This window comes from Furipterus horrens, unplaced genomic scaffold (genome assembly GCF_987537825.1).
Source record: "Furipterus horrens unplaced genomic scaffold, mFurHor1.1.pri manual_scaffold_3, whole genome shotgun sequence".
NCBI classification, from domain to species: domain Eukaryota; kingdom Metazoa; phylum Chordata; class Mammalia; order Chiroptera; family Furipteridae; genus Furipterus; species Furipterus horrens.
This window is the reverse complement of record NW_028327173.1, coordinates 137247573-137273030: the sequence shown is the minus strand read 5'-3', so window position 1 is coordinate 137273030 and position 25458 is coordinate 137247573. Positions and strand designations below refer to the sequence as shown.

The window sequence follows — 25458 nt, the reverse complement described above, 5'->3', positions numbered from 1 at the left end:
CTGTGACTTCCTCAGGAAGCTACAAATACATCTTTGGATCAGGAACCAGGCTGCAGGTTTTAACAAGTAAGTATTACAGGCAAGACAGACTTAATTTTAAAAGTTGTTGGTGTCTGAAGGACAAGGAAAAGTAAAATAAAGGATATACTTGTTATGACCTATGGAAGCAAAAATGCCTGCTATCTGAGGTGGCAATTCTGGGTCCCTGTACTCTGGACAGGAGTGGCAAAGGAGAGATCTGAGGACGAACTTACCACCAATTTCATAAGAAATGTATTACCATTAGAAAAATACTTATTAGCCAAAGTTACCTTGAAAGACTCTTCTAAATATAGGAATTCTGCATTCTTTATTATTTTAAAACTGTAATATCATTCCACATTTTTACTTGCTTTCCTACCCCTCTTTATGCTTCTCTCCCCTGTCCAATTTCATCTGGGCATGCATATTTTGAGAAACCATCCTGTCTACTTCTTGGCCTGTCACTTAAGGGTCTCTAAAATATGGATCATTTCTGTTCTCCAAATTTATTTTCAGCAATTTTTTTTCACAAATGCTCTGCTCCAGGCAAACTGGATGCACACTTACCCTGAATCCTGACCCACGCCCACACCTGTACCTCATCGCCATAAATCAGACACCATGGATGCACCACAGAAAACAGATATGCGTATGGGAAACAAATTGTTTCTTAGGCTGGAGGCCAAGCACGGGACATCAGACTTAATTTTAAAGGAAGAATTTGAAAAATTATACACTCTTTAAAAATTTAACAAGGCTTAGTTATGAGGCAAATAGCAGAGTAGGAAGGCAGGAGATGCTCTGTAACGGGTATAAGAAGGAGGGATCAGCCCACAGGAAGATAATCTCTAGAGGAGGAATAACACTGTCTAAATCCAAGAAGGACATTGATGAGCTGCCACATTGCCAGCATGTTCCTTGTCTTCCCTCTGGAGTGGTCCATTCCTGATCATTGGTTGTGAAGCCCTGGTCCTTCAGGCAGCCAGGGTGGGGGTCGGGGGTGCTGAGAGGAGACCATGCTGTACACTCAGCAGTGGTGCCAGGGAGTTTCCTCCCCAGGTTTTCCTTCAGGTTAACTCAAAATTGAGAGAGCCTCCACAGGATCCCCTAGACAGGAAAGGACAAACTACCTGTCAGATAATGATTTCAGGTTAGTCCTTGAGTTATGTTGTCTTCCAGGAAAGGGACAGTGAGAACGGAAAAGTCTCCACAGGACCAAGGTAGAAAGTGCTGAAAGTCTTTCTCCTGGTGACTGTCAAGGCAGGGAATGAAAAGGTCTGGATTTGAAGTCAGGAATTCACTCCAGGGCTGACCGTGTCTGTGACAAACTCTAGTTCCAAGGATGAAAAAAGATGGGACTCTCTCAGGTGTTACAGAAGCTGGACCTCGGTCAGCAGTGTCTGGCTCCAGCACCCTCAACTTTCTGACCCCTCTTGCCGGGTGGGCAGGGGCAGCTGCCTTCCCTCTCTCCCTCTGTGATGACAGTACCTCTGGGTGTTTTGGCTTTGGTGCCATGGACACAAGCTAGTCCTACTTTGTCCAACTAAGGCATATAATCTTCAGAACCCCTGGAGAATTATTATCTAAAACACCAGAGGATATGCTAGGATTTTGGCAGCCAGTATTCTGGGCTTGTGCAGGAAAACTCCTTTTTTAGAATATTCAGGAAGAATATCCTCATTTATCCAATGTAAGAACAGTCCTGAAATCCAAGTTGATGCTAGGATTCTGTGCCAGGTTATTACTGTGACAATTACTTAATATTCTCTGTGCTCACTGTATCGCTCCTTCCAGAAGATCTTTAGGGAAAACTTAGTTCGGTTGCTAGAAGGTTTTTGCTGAGCTGAAGATCATTGTGTGAATAATAATGCAGGCAACGTGCTCACATTTGGAGGGGGAACAAGGTTAATGGTCAAATCCCGTGAGTATCTCTGCTGAATCCATAATGAATGCTCTTATTTCTAAAGGCGGCCATAGCACTGAGTTTCATTTGGGGGCTGTTTTCTCCACCCAGTTTTATTTTTTGTTAATTCTAACCATTCATCTTAATGATCACAGTGTTTATACATGCTGTATATATATGTGAAAACGGGCACATATATAATTGGCATAGGAACAAACAAATTGGAGAAAAACAGATGCCTGTCCTTTTTTGCCTTAACCATTTGGTCAGAGAGTCTAGCTGTATTGAACGTGAGGAATGGGAGGGCCCATGTTCAGGGGCTTTGTCAGGATGGGCCGCTCCTTGCTGGCCTGGTCAGGGGGCAGCCCCATCTGGAGGTGGAAGGATGAACCATTTAACCTCAGAAAGCCATCTCCATCCTGGCCATGCTGTGAATTGACCACAATGCCTCTTTGGCCAGGCTCCCAGCTGGAGAAGCATGTTTCTGGACCTGGGGATTGGAAGGGATCTCCTAGTAAACATTGGCCTGGTCGGTTTCCGTAAAGCTTTCTATGACTGTGTAATACTGGCAACAACCGTAAGCTGATCTGGGGACTGGGGACAAGTCTGGCAGTAAAACCAAGTGAGTCTTCAAATTAATTCTCAAACCTGTCTATGCAGTTTAAAATACCTCAGAAACTGTCTCCTCTCTAAGCCCAAATGTTTAAAATGTACAATTACGGGTAATGGTTTTCTCCTGTCGACCCAGGCTGAGCCCTTGCTTATCCTTCAATCAAATTAACTAGACGGAGAGGTCCCCAAATGCAGCGTAGAAAGGCAGCTAGAGCATGAGACTGTTTTCTCACAGCGCAGACAGGTGGGCCCATTCCCAGTGAGCACTGAAAGTTAGAGAAGGTGAGAATATGCATCACGTGTCATGGCTTCCTTAGTCCATATGCACCAACTTCACCATGGACCCTTGGTAAATATTGTTCTCCCAACCACCAGCCAAAGATAAGTCAAGTGCTGCTGGGAACTCCCAGGACTTAGGCGCATCCCAGTGACCTCCCTAGAGAACATCTCCCCAGCATGGATTATCCAGAATGACTCAAACTTGCCATATAATTCCTGCATCTCTCAGTCCTCATTGGCTTATAGCCTTATGGTGGACGTGCTAGAAATACCAGGGAAGGACTGGGTTTCATCCTAAGTTTGGCCTCCCCTGAGAAGTTCTTCTCTCCAAGAATCTTCAGAAGCATCTTAGAGACCGCCTACCCTGTTCAAAACTGTGCTCTGTGCTACCAGGCTGTTCCCGGCAGTGTTTGCTGTGGCTTTGGCTGTGGATAGCCCCCAGGGCTTCCCTGGAGCTCCAGGCTTGACAAAACTCAGGAGAGGAAGGAAAGTCATGCAGGGAAACAAAGGGACTTTGGGGAAGACGTCTTTGATATAGGCATTAATGAGCTTCTAAATGAGATTCTGTATGTTAACCCGATAAGACTCTCCAGGGAGAAGGTCACCCTTACCTTTGCAGCTCTAAATGTAAGACACATGTTGCAATAAAAAAATGGGAAATGTCAATTGCAGTGCCAAAATGATGAGAGTAGGTATAAATATTAAACCAGTTTTAATGTTAAGTTTATGAAATGTAAACCTTTCAGGAGAACCAGCTCAGGGTACATTTATGAGGGTCAATGAGCTAACTATTTTGTCAGCATTACTGGTATACACATTTTAAAGGAGAACCCAAAATAGAAAAAAAGAAGCCTAATGAAAGGTATAGCATAATGGTTAGGAATATGAATTTTGGAATCTAACTGCCTGGGCAAATCCTAACTGTGCTACTTACTAGATGTGTGACATTAGGCAGGTTACCGAATCTCTCGATGCCTCATTTTTCTCATCTGTAAAATGGGGTAACAATAGTACTGAGCTCTCTGAATTGTCATAAGATTAAAAGAGTGTATAGCTATAAAGGGCTTTGCATAGCAGCCAGCACATAGTAAGCCATCAATAAATATAGGTATTATTAGTAGATCAAGTTGCTGGAGGGGAAGTGGGGGCAGTGATCTTTTGAAGTTTTTGTAAAGTGCAGCATTAGAGTGTGGCTCTGGCAGCACTGGAAAATTCACCTTTGGGCAGGGGACAACACTACAAGTAAAAGCCGGTAGGTTTGAATGCTCCTGGATAAGCCACGATTGCCATTTATGTTCTTTTTTTTGTAAATCTCTGTCTTTTCAACTTCTAACCAAAGACTTAAATTTTTAAGGTTTATTTTCCTCTTATAAAAACTAGTAGAATGCGTCTTTTCTAACCCATTGGTTTCAGCTAGTGGCAAAAAGAGGGATAAGACTTGAAGTGAGGTGGGTTTGGAAGTTCTAGGCTAAGACTGAGAGAATATCAATTTGGCTGACTTGGGAGAAATAAAAACTTCAAATGTGAGGGGTTCACAAAAAATAAAGGTGATTTTAGATCATATGATACTAGAGTAAAAACCACCCCCTGTAGCCATTAGAATTCCTTAAGAACTGCCTTTCAAGCATGAAAATGGCAAGCTTTTATTTGGGAAAAATGGGGAGGAGAGAACAGAGACTGTTAGTGATTTGGATTTTGATGTTGTTGTTAGGAAACATGGAAGACAACATTCTTCAGAGGATAATTTTTAAAAGTCTATCCCCAAGTAAGAGTCAAAATGTGTATGTATAGCATACCCCTGGTGAGCTTCATAGAGGAAGAAAAGTTACCAGTGTAAAGTGTTTTTATACTGGGCAGAAGCACTGTGCCAACTTCTGGGACAGACAAGCTTATCTTTGGGACTGGAACAAGACTCACCGTTATGCCCCGTAAGTCCTCTGCCACTTGAGAATAAAGTCCTTAATCTATAATTGCCGGCTCTCACATCCCAGACATTTAATAAGAATTTCTAAATGAGCTTTCATGTGTTAACCTGATAAGACTCTCCAGGGAGAAGGTCACCCTTACCTTCCTGGCTCTAAAAATGTACGACCCGTGTAGTAAGAAAAAATGGGAAATGTCAATTGCGCCACCAAAATGAAGAGTGGGTATAAATATTGGACCAACTTTAACGTTAAGTTTATAAAATGTAATCCTTTCAGAAGAACCATATCAGGCACATTTATTAGTTTGTGTCTACACAGCACAGTTGCCCAGTTACTTTGATTAATGTCAGTAGCTGATCCAGATATTTAGGCCCTTCCTTGAAAAACCTTCTTTGTGCTCTGAATTGCCTGAATTGACTGTCACGTTACCTAAATAATTGCCAGATCTATTTTATTTTGTGCTGTATAGACTCAGCCTAATAAAAACAAATGCTGGTGTGTTTTTCCCAGACTGTCTCCTCCCCACTCAGAACGTTTTCCTTCTATTCAACATCTCTTCACACAAAGGAAAGCTATCCAGCCAGCCATTTGACTTAAAGCTGCTATTTTGCATTTATATGACTCCTTTCCTTCAGAGAGATTAAGGCACTTCATAGGACTTATTAGCTCAACAGATTGACAGCCTAATTAGGAAAAGAGAAACAGATTCTGAGTATCTTTTTGTAACTGCTGTTCCTGCTCCTCTTGTGGAACATTTGGTCAGATGACTCTGCCAGGCAGAAATAAGACAGGGGGGTGGTCTCCATGTGTAGTGTGGGCCTTCTCAGCAGCATGTGAGAAGTTAGTACTGGAAGTTAAGCAGCACTAAAATAGGTCAGGGCAACTGACAGAGCCAGGAACATTTCTTTCCCCTAGAACACGTCTGTTCTCACAAAGCAGAGCATGATGAACTTTGACATCAGCTTCTTACTTTTGTTCTCGGCCCTTCTGCTCCAGGTCGATATCCTTCTCTCTCTAGCTTTTCTATCTAACTCCTTCCTCTCTCCTTTGATTCCTGACCACCTTGCCCACCTCAGCACTAACCCCACCACATGCTGCCGCCTGTCTCTATGGCTTGTCAGTTGTATTTCTGAGGAGTTTCTTAGCTCCTTGAGTGACCCCCAAATGGCTCAGGCACCTGAGGGAATCCTTTCTGAGGAGGGCCCCCGCTGCCATGGGTTACCGAATGCCTATATGGAGGCTGGAGCTGGGCCCTGGATGAGGAAGAGCCTCCAAAGGAAGGTTTGCCACAGAATAAGGGATACCATGGCTTCATGATACACATGTCTGAATCCTCTCCCACCTGGGAAAATGTAGCTTCCACCTGAGGAGTCAAGTCATGTGGCTATGAAGAGGTGGCAAGGTTTTTGTAGTAGAGTCAATCGTTGTGCAGACAGGCTTTGCGGGAGCGCTGCAATTCGGGTCTGGCACACAAGTGATTGTTACACCAAGTAAGTGTGTCTTTTCTCATTTCTGTGGTCTAGTATGTCTGTAAATCATATGGAGAGTTCTTCCCCACCTCACCCCTCCCCCATTTCCTGGCTAAGCACTGATGGGATACAATTTCTAGATCTAACTATGCTTTCAGATTGACCATTAAGGTGGTCAAATTCATGTTCAAAAATAACTTGGACTGATTTCATTTAAAGCTGCCAACAGCAAAGGGAAATTAATGTGTCGTGGGAATCTAATCTATGCTCATTGGCTGCAGTGGGAGGACAATCATTTCTTCTTATCCCCCGGCAGTTAGACCTCAGAATTCAACTGACCTTTTCCAGGCCTGTCTCTTCTGGCAGATTAAGTGGTTGTTTCCACTAACTTTCTGGTGGAAAAACATATAAGACAGATATATTCTCTTTCAGTTTTTACTAAAAATACCTTTTTGTTAGTTCTTTTGACAATAAACTTCAGCTAACATATTTCCTCCTATTCATGTTCATAATATCTTGGGTTGAACAGGCACATTCCCCCCGACACACACACACATTATTTAAAATGCATTTCTATGTAGCAACCCATTGCTCTACCACTTTTATGTTCACAACATTCTCTAATAAGGTAAACAGCATCACACATCATCAAACGTATTTTATTTCACAGACAGAAAAGCCAAAGCACAGACAAGTTAAATAATTTAAATCAAACCAAAAAGAAGAAGAAGAAAAAAAAGAAAGCAGAACAAAACAAAACAGAACTGGGATTAGAGCTTTGAGATTCTCTGTATTCTTCTAGTGAATTCTCGTGAGCTGTCATCTTTGTGAATTGAAAACAATCGGCACAGGCCGCAGCCATTTGCAGGGGATAAAATTTAACAAAAACTATTTTATTACACTGGTGTTGAAAGTGTATCCCTGAATCTTCTTTGATGTTGGTAGTTATTTGGTGCCAGTGACGGGTAAAAGAGCAGAGGGGCGGGCGTAGAGCGGAGTGCCCCACGGGGCCTGAGGTTTTTGTGGGTCTCGATATCACTGTGTCCTCCAGCAATGACAAACTCACCTTTGGGGCTGGAACCAGATTACAAGTTTTTCCAAGTAAGTTTTAGAAACCAAGGAGCAGTTTTGAAGAGCTGTTTTCTATAAGCAGCCAACTCGCTCTTGTCCATTCTCACAGCTCTGCAGGCCACCCTCCCCAACTCTGTGCTCGGTTGGGGTCCTTCCACACCTCTGGCTGCCTGGGTCCAAGTTACTCAGGACCTCATTTTTCAGATAGAATATCTGTAAACCAAATCAGTTTAATCGGTTTAATACCATGGTTCTGACTAGAATCTTATCAGCAATGAAAATAAGACACTAGAGAAGTAGATGCATTTTGACTCCAGACAAATGATCTGTTTCTCTCTTTTGCATTTTTATTTAAAAATATCAGGAAAGGTGAAGCAAATTCAACTTCTCCAGTTTGAAAACTGTTTATGTATTTTGCTTGCCTTGTATGCACAGAGACTTAGATTGACTCTAGATGTTTAGTCATTCAATTTCATCATCTGTGTCTGGAATCTCTAATGGGCAAGGGAATCAAATGTAATTAAATGAACAAATAATCTTCAATAGTCAATATTCCTACTTTGTTTTATGTGCTTTGCTCTGAATTTTTTATCTGGGATTTATCACTAATAGGCTCCCTGGAAGGACAGTGAAGGTTTTTGTTAAGGTTTTTGTGTCTGTGTGGATAGCAACTATCGGTTGATCTGGGGCTCTGGGACCAAGCTAATTATAAAGCCAGGTAAGTCTCAGAGATGTGACTGTAAGGGAAAGGAGACATGGGTTGAATAATACATGAAGCCTAGCATGCAAATTATATTTTTAAGAACAATTCAGCCTGCTGGAGACAATGTACTTGACCCAAATGGAGTTTTCACTCCCAATGAGAGGCAATGTCAGCCACCAACTCTCTTGTTTGATCTAGTTGCTTCCAGAGTGAATAATGCTTAAATAGCCCTGTAAGAGAGCAAAGCTGGGTTGTTAGGGAGTACCCCATTCCCCTTCACATGGTTGGAACTCTTTTCTAAGGATAAAACCAGCCTCTTTCCATTGGAAGAACAAATTCACCAAAAAGGAAAGGTCAGTAGGGGAAACCGTGTGCCCGCTGCTTCCCCCGCATCCTTGCCGCTGGCTACCGTCCCACAGGGAGAGCAGATGCCTGCAAAGCTCTTAGTCACTTGCCGGTGAATCACCCAGGATTCTGGGCCTTAGCACAGATTCCACAATGACATAATTTAAAAGGTGGTGTCAGGGCATGTCAGGGGAATATGAAGGCTGAAGGGATACCTCGCAAGTCAGCCTTTGCTGTGGTGGGACTGAGGTGTTCTTAGCCCGGAAAGACTAAGCCTATCCCCTTACCCCATCCTGCCATGCTCTTTCCTGAGGGTTATTGTAAGGCTCTGAAGGGCTGTGTGAATTATGGGAGTGCTGGAAACAAGCTCATCTTTGGGACCGGCACGCTGCTTTCTGTCCAGCCAGGTCGTCGGCAGCCATCCGTCTCGAGAGACGATGGTGTAGCTTCCCAAGAGTCTATCTGCACCGCCGAGAATGGCTGTGCAGTCCGACTCGGGAGTGACACGGTATCTGTCTCCTCCCGTGTTGAATCGACATCTTGCGATGACGCTGGAGTGTCCTCTCCAGTGAAGCTGAAGCTACAGAGCCTGGGCAGGGTGATATGGAGGGTCTGCTGTTGCCCATGCAGCAGACCCCCCCTCTCTTCGCAGCTGAAGGGTCCAAGGGAAAGACGGAGTCAATACAGCTTGGCTTCAGGTGCGCCGCAGGAGTTGCCGGCGTTGACTACAACATCAAACCGCCTTGGGGACTCCGGCTCCGGATTTTCTGTCGGGGTTTACTCCCTTAGCCTTTCCCCTGAAGAGGTATGCCGCAAGGCAGCGGAGGTTTTTTGGAGTCAGAGTTTTCCTTCTCTGATGTGCCCTGACTGGAAGATCGAACCAGCGACACTTAGCTCGCAGGCCGACGCTCAATCCACTGAGCTAAACCAGCCAGGGCCAGTCCAGCCAGGTACGTGAGTAGTAAGTGGGATTCTGTGTCCGTGACAAGTGGGAAGCAACAGCCACTCTGAGGAAAAGGATGGCCAAAGGCTGACTTAGTTCCCCACAGCCATCCCTTATCTACCACAATGCAGCAGGCTCTCAAAATTCCCCCTTCTCCTGGATGGCACCCACAGCCAGAGAAGAGGAAATGGTGCTAATATTACATGAGTCCCAGGGAGAAAAACTGCTGTGGGAAAATTGTTCTCATCTAAATGCCATAGGTTTTCTGCTATTTCCAGGCCATCTCTCAGCTCTGGTTCTACCATTACCTGTATAGATACAATCTATGCTAATGTGTTTGTACAATTTTATGTCAACCGGTCCAAGTACCTTCATCCATAGGCCATATCTTCTTTTTCTTCCAAGGAGACTCCAGAGCTACACTTGGGGAGATTGCTAAGAAGACAGGCAAAATTGCCCCAAGGGTTGAGGGGAGGGGAGTGGGAGGAAAACAAAGACCAGACTTAGGGTAAGTCAGCTCAGTATTAAAACTGTGACCCATGTAACAGCTTCCTTGTATTGCCTACACTTGCTTCCCATTTGTTTTCCCTAGAATCGTTCATTCTGGGCACCCCAGGCTAAGAGGAGAGAAATAAAACCAGTTTTGAACTCTTTCTCTTCAAATCTGAAGAATCAACAAGTCAGTCATGTTAGGGATGAGTTTAAGTCTCCTACTGTCTCCACACTTAAAATTCTAGCACTTATGCTCTACTTGTAACCGAGACCTGGGATCACTGTTTTGGATGCTCACCTCTCTCTCTTCTTCGATATTCAGTGTGTATTAAAACCCAGCCAATGTTCAGCTTTGTGATAAAGGAGCTCTGGTGTTTTCTTAACCTTACCTTTAAGGTACAACCTTTCTTATAACAGAAAATGTGCACCTCCTCCATTTATCTCAGAACTGGACTTTAGGGTTGTGGCAGATGGTGTGTTATAACTCCCTACCCTTGTATGTCTGACACATCACGTAAGTCTTAGTGAAACTTCACTGGGGAAAGATAGGATTGCTTGCCTTTTGCTACTCTTCCGTGGTGAAATCTTTTCTTAGGCTGCCACACTGACTCTATTACACACTGAGAAAGCTATGAAATCACTTGACCAGTGAATAGGGGACAGGATCGTGGAGTCTGGGTTTGGGTGGAGCCTCAATGGGAGTTCAGTTGGCTCTGCAGTTGGAACACCTCCCTGTGGATATAGGAATGCATCATCCCTTCAGACCAAGCAAGAGCTGTTAACAAATTATTTGATTCAGCTTTGGCAGATTTAAGTCCAAGGGTTAAAGCAAAAGGGTTTTTAAAGTTCATAAGTTTGGTCTTTCTAAATAAAAATGATTTGCTTTATGTAGCAGAACCAGTTATTTTCTTTCTATCATAAAAGGCCATTTTCTAGAAACACAGAAATTTAAAAACCATGGAGAGTCCAAATGCCCCCTTACTGCAGTGTCTTGTGTTTGGTGGGGTTTTGCCGGGGGTTTCGGTAAAGGCAGGAAGTGCTGTGGGAATAATAATGCCAGAATCATCTTTGGAACTGGAACCCAGCTCGTGGTAAAGCCCAGTAAGTGACCATGTTCTTTTTATATTTGACCCAACATATAAACCCTGTGAAGTTAGTGAGATTTAATTTAATATGTAGACAATTGTATCTTTTGAAAAAATGGCTTTTGCAAATGCATGAAACATTTGTGATTGTTGAGAATAGAGCGCTGATGATAAATAATGCAAATTGAGACCATATCAAATTGCCTTTAATATGGTAGCTCAGCTTTCCATCTTCCAAACAGACACAGGGGCCGTGAGTTACTTACAACCACAGTATCTCTTCAACTACATTCTGCAATGATTTTGTGTTCACTGTGATTTTGCCCATAGATCCTGTCTTTTATTCTATTTTAAAAATGAGAATCTATCTCATTTTAAACACCACTCATATGTAGAAGATATTTTCTTTGTCTTTCATGCATGCATATGTATTGTATTAAAGACCCAACAGGAAACCCAAACATTGTCTCATTTTGACAAATGTCCACATCTAGGCCCATATATGTCAAATTTCACTAAAAACAACTTGATTATTCAAATGCAATGGGGTAAAAAAAAATTCATAGATCAATTAATTATCCCAGATGGCTTTATAAACACCTGAAAAGAAATTCAAAGTGAAATAAAATGGTAGGCATGGTGACAAGATTTTTGTTTAATGATCAGTTTCTCCATTAGAAATAGAAACTTTTAAAACATATCAGAGAGAAGTAAAGTAAGAAATTCAGGATCTTGGTATTCCTGAAGGTGCACCTGGGTGTCAGTTCCTCCACAGTGCCATTTTGGGGACAACAGAGCCCATCAAAATGTCAGTCAAATAAAATAATATTAAGAGGCAAGTGTTGTCAAGTTGTTTTAGATCTAGTAAGCATGACCAACCCATGTTAATCTTTTTCAATGACTGCAATAAAGAGCATGTGGAGGGCGGCTAGGTAGACAATGAGAAGGAGACAGTGGAGCTTCATTCTTTTACAAGTCAAACAAGAACCCATCAGGACTAGTGGTAACAGCATCAGGTTTTCATCTTGGTCATGAGTGACATATTCTTGGACTGTGAAAGGAGAACATTTCCTCTGGCCAGAATGAATGATTCCCACTACCACCAGGTAAGGCAGGGCTACAATGGGTACAGCAAACGTGTACTTGGCCTAAGGTGAGGTATCTTCAGGGTTTGGTGATAGAGCCACTCAGGAACAGAGAGCTGGGGTGAGGAGAGGGCTCTGTAATGCAGTTCTACATCAGGTGTAAATGCACATGTAGCATGGCCCCTTCCTGCCCCCATCTTTTTGGGGGTCCTGACGAGTGGATTTCTAGTGTGGTCATCAGCCCAGTCACTTTTTGCGTAAAGTAGCAGAATCGTGTGTGATATTGCAAAGGAGTTTATGGAATTATTGCTTTTATAATTCACTGTAAGTGTCAAATGAGGTCATCCAATTTCCTTTCTGCACATTTGCAATAAGCAGCATAAAGTTCAAGCAAAACAACCAGGAAACACAGAGAAAGATGACTGAAGAGATAATGAAGCTTGTTTCTTACAGCAGAGGAAATAATGTGGGAATTTGTTAAGTCCTATGAAGGTGAAATATTCATCAAGGGATGTATCACTTTCTTAAAAAGAGTCACTAGGAGTTTTTATTATGGCCCCAATCACAGTGTGAACAAAACTTACAGAAAATCATCTTTGGAAAAGGAACACAACTTCATGTTCTTCCCAGTAAGTGCTGTTCCTGTGATTTTCTGATATGGACTCCCACTGAGTTCAAAGTGGTTTTGGTTTAAGTGGGGAAAGTGTCTTAGGCTCTAAGACATGCGGGTAGCCTCTAGTCCTGGGCCCTTCTGCTCTCACTGAAGCCCCGTCCTCAGCCCTTCCACAGCTGGGCCAGGAACCAAATTCTTTTCCTGTAGAGCTGGGAAAGTTGCCGCCGGTGTTCTGCTGTTTAAATATCAATTATCTTTTTTGTTGTTTATATATCATAAAAAGTAAAAATTGTGAAACTTTGTCCAGAGTTCATTTTCAAGCTTCCCCCCAGGTTTATCCCCAGTGGACTTGTTTGGACACATTGTTAAACCCAGTGTGATTTCTGGCTCCAACCAAAGTGGTTTTGGAAATGGCCCCAGCCTACCTGTGACCCCTCTCCTTCCACTCTTCACAAAAGACCCACTTTTTTCTGTTTGGCCTCTTCTAAAATTCCTGGCGCTGATACCCATGCCTTCTCATTTCCCTTGTTCCAGGGATGGGCAGGAGATAACTTTTATAACTCTTTTAAGAGTTGCTTTACTGCCAGAGGCAACAAAGATATTATGTTGGCCAAGAGCAACATCTCATGTTGAGCCTTCTCACTCTGTGCCATTTTCCAAATCTTTTTCTTCATTAGGAAAAGTAGCCTCCTTTTTATTTCTAGCACAGCAAAGAGTTCATTATGAGGCCAGAGACAGGCGTTTCCTTTGGAGTATTTTTCTTAGGCCAACAATAAGTTGGAAGTTTGCAGGCGGTTCAGAAACACATTCTTGGGCCACAACTCCGTGTATGAAAGCTCTTATCAGTGAAAGCAGCAAAGCCATTTTAATCACGCTTCAGTTTGTAAAGAATCAGGAAGAAGGAGGCAAAGACATGCTAAGGGAAAACAAAAACTATGGATAAGTAGGGAGATTTCTGGGTGATTCTACCAGGAAAAAAGATTAAGAGAAACATGCAGAAAAAATACTGTAGCCAGGCATTCAGAATTTTTGTTATGGAGACAATCACTGTGGGAACTCAGGAGCGAGGCAGTTTGTCTTTGGAAAGGGCACAAGACTTTCTGTGACTGCAAGTAAGTGTCTCTGGCCATCCCTAGTGTTGATCAGCAATGGCTTCTTCCCTTGCGTGATTTTTTTAGTGTACTAGGAATTCTTCTGACCCCAAGAAACGTCTTCTGGGAGCTGAGAAGTTAGTGTTGAGCGGGAAGATGAACATAGCACTCTAGCATAATTCAAAAGCCAACCGAACTCTCATGGGCAAGCACATGAACACTTCCCTGGCCTCAGTGCCTCCGGCTTGCTCTGACCATGCACCTTGGCCCAGTTACCTCCTCTGATCCCAGGAGACCAAAACCCTAGGACAGAAAACCTGAGACTCCTTAGCCTGGGGAGTACAGGAAGACTTGTCTGAGATCCAAGATCCATTTTTAAATATATTGTGTGTTTCTGTTTGACATTGTTATTTTAATTTGTCTAAGTTATGCATGAAAATTTTTCCTTGTTAAAAATTCAAGTTACAGACAAATCCAATACGCACCTTGACCCCCTTCCTTCAACATCAGTTTCCTCCCCATAGGTGACCACTGGGACTGGCTAGGTGTGCTGTGACGAGTTTCTGTCTGGAGTATGTTGACTGAAGTCTTTTGTTTTCAAGGAGGGAAGCTTGAGACATAAAGAACTCACACTACAGTTTACAGATTTCAGTTAGATATAAAGAACAGTTGCTTTAATGCAAAGATTGTTGGTAAAGGAGAGCCACCTTTCAGGAGCTCTTAAAGACTCGATAGGTATTTGGTCAGAGAGCACCTTGGCTGAAGACAGTTTGACAGACTAGATGACCTCTGAAAGCCAGCTGGGTCTCTGTAAGACCCCACTGCAACCCTCTGTGCCTGCTCTTCTCTTTTGCCTGTTGTCTGGTTATTGTTACAGTCTGAACTTTTTGTCCGCACTGTTCCTGTGCTGTGAGTGGGTTGATTTTCTCAGCATCTGTGGGGTTTTTGCAAAGAAAGGAAACTGTGTGCATACTGGAATTGGCAGTTACCAATCCACATTTGGGAAGGGCACCAAACTCTTGGTCACACCAAGTAAGTTCTTTCTGGCTAATTATTCTTCCCAAGAAAGCGGTCTTCCATCATGTAGAAGCTGTCAAAACACAGGTGGTGTTTTCTTTGCTTGGTTTGTGTTGGGTAGTCCGTGATACCAGTTGAAAAACAAGGTTATTAATGCACATGTTCCCTGGGGCATTGTATTCGGCTTTTAATATTCACGTACTCTCTCCCTGAGAAAATATGTGAGCCTCCACAAGGAGGAAGTTCCAGGGAAAGTACAAGGGGAAACGGCAGGAACTGGATGAAAATAGACAACGAGCCTGCAGGAATAACAAACAAGAAGGATCCCAGGAGACCAAACAGTAGCCACATTGAGTGAATTTCCCAGGAGCTGCCCCTGCCAAGGCCCATTCTTTCAAAGAAAATTACAGCAAAGAGCATCAGGCTGGAAGTTGTTAACTATTAGTATTCATCCCACATTCTAACCTAATTACAAGGAGATTGTTTTGGCCATGGGCAGGCATTTCAGGTTTTGTTTTCCTGCTTGCATCCTCCACCTCCACCTGTCTTCCTAAAGGCCCCAGTCAAGGTTATTGCAATAGCGCTGAACACTGTGTAACAGCAACACAGGCAAATTAACCTTTGGGGATGGGACCACGCTCACCGTGAAACCGAGTAAGTTGTGTTCTTCTTTGTCTGGGCCTTTAGGGGCAATCAATCAAATCATTAGTTTGAAAAATACTTTAATCCTGTGCATCTGCTTGGGCTCTTTTCTAATGTTCTTTTCCCAGAACAAAGAGGGTTCGTTCTCTCCTCTGCTTTAAAATGAGATGTGCACGCACACACTTGCTCTGGCTCATGGTGGGGGGCCCTCAAGAGCATATACAACATTTCTAGAGAAAAGAGATATAAACAATAATTGAGCCAATAAAAATGTCAGGAAGACCTCCGGAGGGGACCCAGTGCCCCAGCACCCGGACCTACCTTTCCTGCACTGTCCTTGGCCATATGGGATGGTTTTGGGCTCCGTTGATGGTGTAGGGCAGCAGAAAATTCCTCAGCTTCTCTCTGTAATTCCAAAGTTTAGCAACCCTCGATGCCAGAAAGAATTTTTTTTACATCTAACTTTGACCATCCATCCTCCTTCCCCACTGCAATTTAAATCTCTTTAAAGAGCCCCCAGAACAAAATTTCTGCTCTAGGACAAGGGATTCAGCACTGCGTCTTCTGCAACTTCTGTGAGATGACATGAGTCCCTCTGGACATTTTGAAGCCAGTGATTGTGGATTACGCAGTCTAGTATGAGCTTTGGAGATAGAAAAATCTAAATTCAAGTCCTGGCTCCACTGCTTTACTAGCTATGTGGCCTCAGGCAAATTTTTTAACCTCTCTGAGCCTCAGTTTCCTCATTCATAAAATGAGGGTAACAATATAGCTATCTTGTTGAGTTTTCGTAAGGACCAAGTAAAATAGTACAACTAAAGTATTTCACATAGTTTCCAAAACATAGAAGGAGCTCATTAAACCCTAGCTATTAATAATAATGATAAACATCATCTCCAACACACAGTAGAGCTTTGTTTCGCCCCTCAGGCTCTTCTGTCAAGGCTCGGTCTACTTCAGGAGAAAAGCTAGCATGGGGGAAGGGCGGAGAATGTCAGCCTGTTCTATGAAGTTCTTCACCTGGGATTTGAAAGTGTCTAAGTGGAAATGAAAAGAATCCTGGCTAATTTAAAATACAAAATCATCCCAGTGTCAGAGGCAGGGGAGAGGTTTCTGCAGAGAGCTCCTGAGGCGACACACAAACCCCTGGAGCAGGGACTCAGCTCCCAGTGCTGCCCTGTGAGTATTGCAGAAACTGAAACCTTGCACCACCCTGTCACCATACTGACCCCAGTGTGACTTCCTCCGAAGTGCCCCGAGCCCCTTCCCGAGACGTGGGAGGACAGGGACAGAGAGAGGACAGGAGCTTTACAGGGAAGATCAACTTATCCCCAAATTGTCCTTCTGTTCCTCTGGGTAGTGAAGCTCATGAGCAATATGGCACCTGAAAATAGCCCCTAAATGAAACTCTCAGACCCAGCGAGGGAGTGGAAACCTGAGGCAGTTAATATTGAAGAAAAAAGACTGGGGATAAGGTGGGCATTGAGTCACATAACTAAATATGGGAAGCAAGCATTAAACAAAAGCTGTGGGAGCTATGTTCTCCAGCTCCACCAGGATTCAAACCACAGGACAAGGCTAATACTGCAAGAAAGAAGTGAAGCTAGTGGTATAACCCTCTTAATAGGTTTTTGAACAGTGAAAATGAGCTGTCAGGAGTAGTTGCCAGAGCCCTTTCTCTAGAGGATTTTTGAAAGGAGATAGACCCCCTCCTATCAGAGGTGATTGAAATGCAGCCCTGCCTGGAGGCAGGAGGAGAAATGAAAGAACCTCTTTCAGCCTCTTCCCACCCCTAAAGCCTCTCTCTGAGTTAAATTTTGAAATCTTTGCTTGGCATGTCCCAAACTTCATTTGTTCTCAGGATTGGACTGGACAAATGGGCTGTATTTTCATCCTACAATCAAAATCACAGGTTCTGGGTCCTGGGTGGTTTGTGGTGTTGGGATGGTGCTGGCTGAGCCCTAGGGGGTTTTGCAAAGCCCTGAAGCACTGTGGGAATAACTATGACAAGGGTTTTATCTTCGGTCGTGGAACCAAATTGTCTGTGCTGCCCTGTGAGTACATTTTGGTGGGAGAGGACATGAACCCCATGCTCAGCCTGGGAGTGAGCCAGAGGGGATTGAGACCTGGGTCGGTTGTGACCTGAGGAGCCCGGATGGAGCAGATGGAGCAGGAGGTTGAAAGGGAGTGATAACAGAACCTGAGGACAATAAGGAGTGGGAGGGATAGTTTATTCAGGGAGGAAAATCATAGCTATGTGCAAATAACACTGGAGGAAATACATGGGACATTTCCCTTCTCAGGAGGGCTTTGTGCAGGGGAAAGCTGAGTTGGCAAGTTTTTGATGCTGAGATAATCACTGTGGGGAAGGACAAGGCTTCTCCTTTACCTTTGGGAAGGGGACAAGGCTGCTTGTCAAACCAAGTAAGTGGCATATAATTTGAAATTGTGCACTGAATACAATTATCTCCAAAATGCAGGGACCTTTTCCACAGGGGCCTCCTTGGGTCAGAAGGACATTAAAGGGGCTAAGAGACCAAGGCCCAGTGCCTGGTCATCTTCCTCATCCTTAAAGAAACTCTGAGAGGATATCCCTGCCTTGGCGTCCATCCACTCTCTCAAACTTCCAATACATAAAACCACCTGAAAGCCAGTCTGCCTCAGAAGGAGTTTCATCAGTTATCCCCATTTCATAGACTTAAAAACTGAGGCTGGTCAAGGCCCGTGACTGACTTAGTTCCAACAGGAACAGAACTCAGGGATCCTATATCAGTTTGCTAACAGACTTGTGAATTCAAAGCACCAGGTTATTTAAATGAGAAGGTAGCAGTGCTAATCAACTGTACTTTGAGGACCAGGTTTGACATTGGGTAAACTGGAGCAGCAGGTTTTTGTCACACCGTGGGGTGGGAGCAGCTTCATGAGCCTCCGCGGTGCCACTCTCGGGCCCTGCTGCCCAGGAAGTACAGCTCTCAGCACACCTCATCTGTGGCATTTTGAAAGAAGAGAAATTAGAAGAGAAGGGAGGGAAAAGCTTATATCTCATATCATGCAGTTACCTCATTTTGTAGCAAGATTGTTTCCCCATGAGCAGTTTGTCTTCATTTAGCAGCTGTCTTCTCTGGGGAAGCCATTTTGTAGAGGTGTTTGTCACAGTGTGACATCTGGTAACTGGGGGAAATTGAATTTTGGATCAGGGACCCGGGTTGTGGTCACCCCAGGTAAGCCTGATTCCCTGGAGCTTCCCCTGCCCTTAGTTTTAACACCTGTATGCCAAGTATTTCCAGCCGAGACCATGAGAAATCCATTTGAAAGGAAGCCATTTCCCAAAGTAGCAATACGCAGAGCCATTAAGCAAAACTGAGAGATCAGTTTGGTGTTAAATAGAAACATTTTGGTTAAGTAGGAATTTTCATTATTCTCTACCAGTTCCCTGTGTAAGTACCTTAGGCCCTTTATGAGGAAAAAAAAAAGGGTTACAATAATAAGCAGAGCCATGATTCATGCTGTGGTGTGGGAGAGATCTGCTGTGGAGTTCAGGGCGGAGGATTAGAAATGTGTTCAGGAAGATTGGATGTGTTCTTGACAGGATGTGTAACACAGTGTGAATTATAACCAGGGAGGAAAGCTTATCTTCGGACAGGGAACTGAGCTATCTGTGAAGCCCAGTAAGTATAAAAGAATATCCCTGGATTAAGCAGTGTCTGTGGATTAAGGGCTGATTTAGGCCCAATTATTCACTATATAAAGAATGTTTAGAAAGGGTGGGTGAACATCAACTAAAAGGGGGACAAAAGTCTCCCTGACTGGGAGCTATCTTGGTGCATAATGGGCCATGTAGGGGAGTCTCCGGGAATCGCTCCCAGGACATACATGGTGGGACTAAAAGTGTATGACTAACTCCTTGGGGTATTGGCGAGGATTTGTAGCTGTGGATTTGTACAGTAATCAGTGGACAAGACTTCTAATTCCTTAACAAGCCTCTACAGCACTATTTTCTTTGGCTAAAATTATGTCCATTTATAAAAGGAACCTTGTAAATAATGATTATTGACCAAAATAACTGTGATTAGCCTCTCCCAAAGTCTGAAAATCACTTTTAGAAAAAAGATTATAAGTACCGTGGGACACATTCTGTTTCTGAGATTTTAGGCCCAAAATTTGTACAGCATAGCTTCATGGAGCAGAGAGAATTCTTTAAGTCATCCTTTCTGACCATCTCCATTTATGAGGAAACTGAGACTAAGAGAAGAGACTGATCATGGCCCCACAGCCAGTCTAAGGCTGGGTTGGACTAGAGCTTGAGTCTCTAGTTGCCTGAAACTGTCTCTGTCAATTGTCCTGGCCTGAAGTTTGAGTAGTCTGCAGGACTCATCTGACCAATATTTCATACCTCTATTCTACACCAGGCTCAGAGCCCAGACCAGGGACCCATCAGGGAACAAACTCAGCATGCTAGAACCTTCAGGGAACTTACATTCTGAAAGCAGGTGGTCCCATTTGATCCCTTGGATATGGCAGTCTATATCCTGATCCCTCTTGGGCATGAGCCTTTTATGCCACTCTCACTACCTTAGGAAGTAGTAAAACTGATTTTTGTTGTAGTTTAAAAGTCTTTTAGCTGCTAAATCAACATAGAAACAGAAACCACCTTAGTCATAAGAAAGGAAATGGCCCAAAAGTGAAGTGGAAACTAGAAACTTCCATGATAATTCGATCATTATAAAATAATTTTATCAACATCAAACTAATAGTCAAATAAACTGGATAATGCCAGCCCTATACTTCATTTAGATCCTGTTGTGAATCTAAGGAGGATTCAAGGATTTGTGCAGTTTCCTGGTGGTGTGACCCAGTGAAGTCCAGAGTAGAAGAGAAATATTCTCTATCCCAGAGTTTGTGAGAGATGAAAAGTTATGAACACTGGTTTGACGTCTAAAATAGGAGAGCATTTACTCTACACATATATTAAAAGCATGTATTTGATGCTTAGAACTCTATAGCAAAAAGTAGGAAGCAAATATTTCCTAAAAGAATATGGGAATATAAAGACTAAAGAAGGATTTACTGAGGATCTGTAGACAGGAGATTTGGTTATGCCAGATCAAACCTTAGACTGACAATGATACAGGCTTAATCCATAAAGTGGCTGCCAACTCTCTCCTCTGTGCTCTGCTAATAGGGCCTATTTGATCTGGTTTTTGTTGTTGGGCATATCACAGTGCATCTTCTGGTTCAAACTGGAAACTGACCTTTGGATCTGGGACCCAACTGACTGTTGTACCTGGTAGGCCACCAAATTAGATACTCTTTGTACTGACTTATTAGTCTGTAAATGTATACTACACATATCTGTAACTTAATGGGTCTTGGGGTTGAGGGTGGAAAAGGGACATAAACAAGGCATACTTAAAAGGATAATGTAGAAAGAGAATCATTTATCAAAGACCAAAGCAAAGAAAGAAGCCTTATTGCTAAGTTTGGAATAGCAATTGATGAAAAAGGCTGTGTGGGGAAAGAGAGGGTTAGAAACTCATATCTTAGACTAGAAGAATCTCTGAAAAATAGGAACAGATCCTGTAAGGGGAACCTCTGTTTCTCCTAATATTTTCACTAGAACCAGACAAAATACTACAAGATGGTTTTACCAGGAACTACCTTAAACCAAGTCTAGTTAGCCAGATACATTTGTTTCTAGCCTGTTCTGTTTCTATAGCTCTCTGGTGCCCTTCTACCAAAACATTCCTGTAACACACTGCTTATCATTTCTACAAGTAAGAACAAGTAAGCCCCTCGCCCTCTAAAACTGCATAAGTATTATAATTACTTGCCTTAGACTGAAGTCACCTCTATTTTATTTCTCACAACTGTGTTCATTTGTTGAGATTTGTTTAAATCTAAATTGTGTGGGTGTCTAACTGTTGGCACTGAGGTTTCCTTTCTCTTGAAACTGTCAGCAAAATATTTTGCTCATAAATAATGTTTCATCTAGACTTGCAAATGACAGTCAACACTGCAGCCTTTTCTCCCCTTTGCCAAAGGGAATACGCAAGCAGAAAGCAAAAAAAAAAAAAAAGTACAGTTTCATTGTGGGGGCTGGGGGGTGTCGATGTGGATGTTCAAGTACATTTTGTTATATAATGTACGTACTTTGACAGGTGATCTTGTTAGATTGTGTGGACAGAATACAGCTAGCTAGTTGGCATGGTTCATGATGTCATTAAGAGAGACTCAGATCAAGCTGTTAAGCCCAACACAGATCCAGGTACAGAGTCATGGAGAGAAGCACTGGAGCTAAAAGCAGGATAAGGACTTTTCTCACAAACCAGTCCACCTAAGAAGACTTTTTATTTATAATTAGAAAAAGGTAAAGAGCACTTACTCACAGTGTCCTTGTCTCAAATATTGTGTGCAGGGAGCACAGAAGACACAAGGATGAACCCAAGCAGAAAACTAAAGAAAAGAAATCGATAAAACCACTGAAGAAAATCAGTTGGCCTTTCCATGCCTGTCTCTAATAATGAATGTGCCTTCTTGGCTCATTCCTCATTTTGGTTTTTGAATTTTCTAAAAAAATAGCAAGAAAACTGGTGGGGTTGGGTTAGTCTTGGCCTAACTTGGTTAGTTAACTCTGGATAAGACCCCTCCCTTTCAGGAGGTCCAAGGAGACTTTTTGTAATGATGGTAAACATAGTGTACAACGCAAACAGGTTTTACTTCGGATCCGGGACTAAACTCAGTGTAAAGCCAAGTAAGTTATAATTTCCACAAGGAAAAGTCACCAACATATTATCCTAAATTCCTCTTAGGAATCTGTATCTGTTTTGAGCTATTCTGTATTTTCGGTTCCCACCTGTAACATTTTATCATTCCTGTTCATATGTCTCTTAAACAGATATAATACATTGCAAACAAATCCTATGATTCAGTAAACATTCTGAAACTGCCAACCATCCTCTTGGGGTGTTATCTTATATAAGGGAAATTCCCAGATTTTAACTATTGTTTCTTTACTAGTTGACAAAAGAGTATTTGGTTATAATTTAAAGTACCTATGAATGTTCAGGATTTCACAGAGGAAATATGACAAATTAAAATTACACGTATTTTTAAAAGATGAAAAAAATTAGGTAGTCTTGATAGTCTAATAACTAATATTTTTGGAAAACTTGCTATGTGTGCAAAGTACTGTATAAATGCCTGTCATACTTTAATTCATTTAACCTTCTTAACAATCCACTGTGACAGATGAAGAACCTGTGGTGGTTAGCTAAGGGCTCAAAGCACAGAGGGGCAGAGCTAGGCCTCGGGCAGCCTGCCTGTGTCCTCACCCACTAAACCCAGTGCTCATGCGGTTTGTGTAGGAAGACCTAGCACTGTGGGTCTAATAATTACCAGTCCGTATTTGGAGCAGGAACCACAGTAACTGTAAGAGCAAGTAAGTAAAAAGGGAAAATCTCAGATTCAATTTAAAGCAAAATGGCGGGTATAATTATGAGCAATTTCACCTGGGAAGCACAAGGATCAGTACCTAAATTCCACAAAGCTTCCCGAATTTGCATTAGGATTATAACCTTTCTTCCTCATGAGTCTCCCTCACCTCCTCTTCTACCCCAGGTACGCTCTCCCCCTCAGGGATGCCTTCATGAGGATAAATTTGTTGGGGGTGCAGCTTCATGGTCAGATAAAAACCAGCCTAGCTATCTGAAATTACCTGAAAATAGTGACAGAGGGTGTCACTGGACTGTATTTAGATGAGCTATAACTCTTTTCAAGTATTTAAAGCACTGCCGTGTAGACAAGGAAGGCGTTAGTACAGAAGAGAAAGTCAAAACCGTGGAGGAAAGGAGATGTGTCTCAGCCTCCTGTGGAAACTTTTTAAACAAGTAAAACTAACTTCAGTGGAAAGACCGCTCTGTGGAGGAAAGGACTCTCCTTCCTCGGAGATCTTCACGCTGGGTCCTCAAGGCTGATCATTGGATGCTAGAGGGATTTCTATGCCATTTTAGATATTGAACTGAATTATCTCTAGACTCCCTTTTAACTCTAAGTGCTAAGATCCCTTGACTCAAGCCTAGAGGATAAAAAGGTGAGCTCAGATCTGTTTCTTCTATTTTTATTATTTTGGTAGCCCAAGAAATAGGTCATCAAATTATTCATAAGCTAAAGCCTATTTAGGTTTTTTACACCTAGAAGATGGTGGGGTATGATTTCCCAATGCAATAAATGAAAAAAATAAAAGGGGATATCAGGGAAAAAAAGAAACAAAGAAGAGAAAAGAGGAATGGCTGGAGGGAGGACCAGAGGTCGAATGAGGAGAATGAGGTGCTTTTGCTGAAGACAGATCTAGTCTGTCAGAGTTTTCACAAGTTCAGCTTAGGGAATGGAGCCAAATGTAACGTCAATCCAAATAAGTGAGCAGCCTTTTATACTGAGAAATAGGGCCGGGAAAGCAAAGTTTCTTCCAATTTAAACACTTTCAAAGGGACTGGTAATTGCTTTCTAACGGGAGGGTCCCCTGAAGGTAAGAGAACTATTGTTACCACAGACCGATTGTCCCCTGAGAGACAGCCTCTGAGGACCGATTGTCCAGCTGCCACTGCCAGCTGCAAAAAAAAAAAAAAAAAAGACTTAAAGCCACTTAAGGATGATGGAGGTGAATTTTCAGCCTCATGCCATGGTCAGGGGAGGGGATGATAGAGAACAGGAGGACCAGGTTTGCAAAAAGGGCACCCACACTGTGTTGGCAGAGGTTCAAGCCTGGGGAAGCTGAGGAACTCAGCTAACTGTATGGCCTGGTGAGTGGGCTGTTTTTACTCCAGGGAAATGTTATTGTAAAGAAGTGGAAAAGGGAGATGAATAAATTCCTTTAGTCTTAAAATTAAGGGAATATGTGTATTACCCCGCCTCTCCTAGAAGGCCTTCCTTCCTAAGTAGACTGGGATGGGGAAGTGGAAGGAAGGTCAAGACGACTTGGGTCCCTTTTAAGAACCTGATGATCTGAGAGGACACTGTGTTCACCTTACCAAAGCAAAGTTCAGTCCCCCTAGAGCATGTGAGGCACCCTAAAATACCCACTCTGGTTCTATACCCAACACTTGAGGAAGGATATGACCCTCCACCTAAAATGGGCATACCAAATTGGAGGACAGATTTACAAGGTTTCTTTTTCTTGAGTCCTGTGATTTGGAGCCATCTCCCTGTTAGAAGATCCATTGACTATTACAGTCCTTTCTCCTAAAGAATGATCACTGCATCGTACTCTGTAAGCTTTCCCCAAGAACCCTCCTCATCCGCTTTCTTAGTACTAGGCCCATCAATGGATGGACTCTAGAATAGGTGGAGGGAGTCTGGGACTGAATTTGTACCAAGGAAAGTAAAGCTGATCCACAGTGCACAGCAGCTGGGAGGGTCTGGCTGAACCCAGGACTAAAGTCTCCCTCCTTTCTTTGGAGCCCTCCCCGGCACTAACATGAATGTAGAGACCCTAACATGAATGTAGAGACCCTAACAGGGTGCATGCTATGTATGCATGCATTCATCAGCATTCCCACTCTGGATATATGAACAGACTGACCTTAAAGGTTCCTTGAGCTTATAGGGTTTCCTGTTACCAGTTTTTTTTTTTGTGGGATAATAATGGTCAATTGACCCCTGAAAGAAGTTATGGTTAAGAGCTATTATCCTCACTCACAGATTTAAATCCAAACAGCCAAAGCCAAGAAGTAAGTAAATATATGAGAGGGTTTAAATTAAATACGTGTTCACTTACAAGCATTTCAGCTCTATAAAGTGGGTACAGTGCTAAGAGACAAGATTACCCTAAATATCACTCCTCCACTTTACCAAGGCCATAGGACATGTCCTTCATCGGGCAACTACAGAGTGTGATCTCCTTGGTCCCTGCAGTTCTTGCTGAGCCTCAAATCACTGTGGTTAACACTGCAAGAACAAAGCTAACTTTTGGAGGTGGAACCAGGGTGTTAGTCAAGCCAAGTGAGTACTGGGGCTTAAGCTACAATTCTGTCTCCAACATTGCAGCAGGAGCCTGGTCATTGATTTTAAAATGAGTGTGCTGTGTTGGCCCAGATGGATCTGTCTCAAACTTGCCTTTAAAATGTCCAGTGTTGCTGCTATGCATAAGCACATGTCTGTACAGATT

The 25458-nt window shown here is 42.9% G+C and overlaps 1 protein-coding gene across 1 annotated transcript in view; it reads left to right on the top strand.

Annotated features, from left to right (window-relative positions):
* Window positions 1-25458, top strand: part of LOC150016094 (T cell receptor alpha chain MC.7.G5-like) — a 242803-nt gene that overhangs the window by 191012 nt on the left and 26333 nt on the right. The window contains exon 3 of the mRNA XM_090270301.1: window positions 14595-14669. Within this exon, the coding sequence (XP_090126427.1) occupies window positions 14595-14669 (75 nt within the window). The remainder of the gene's footprint in view (window positions 1-14594; window positions 14670-25458) is intronic.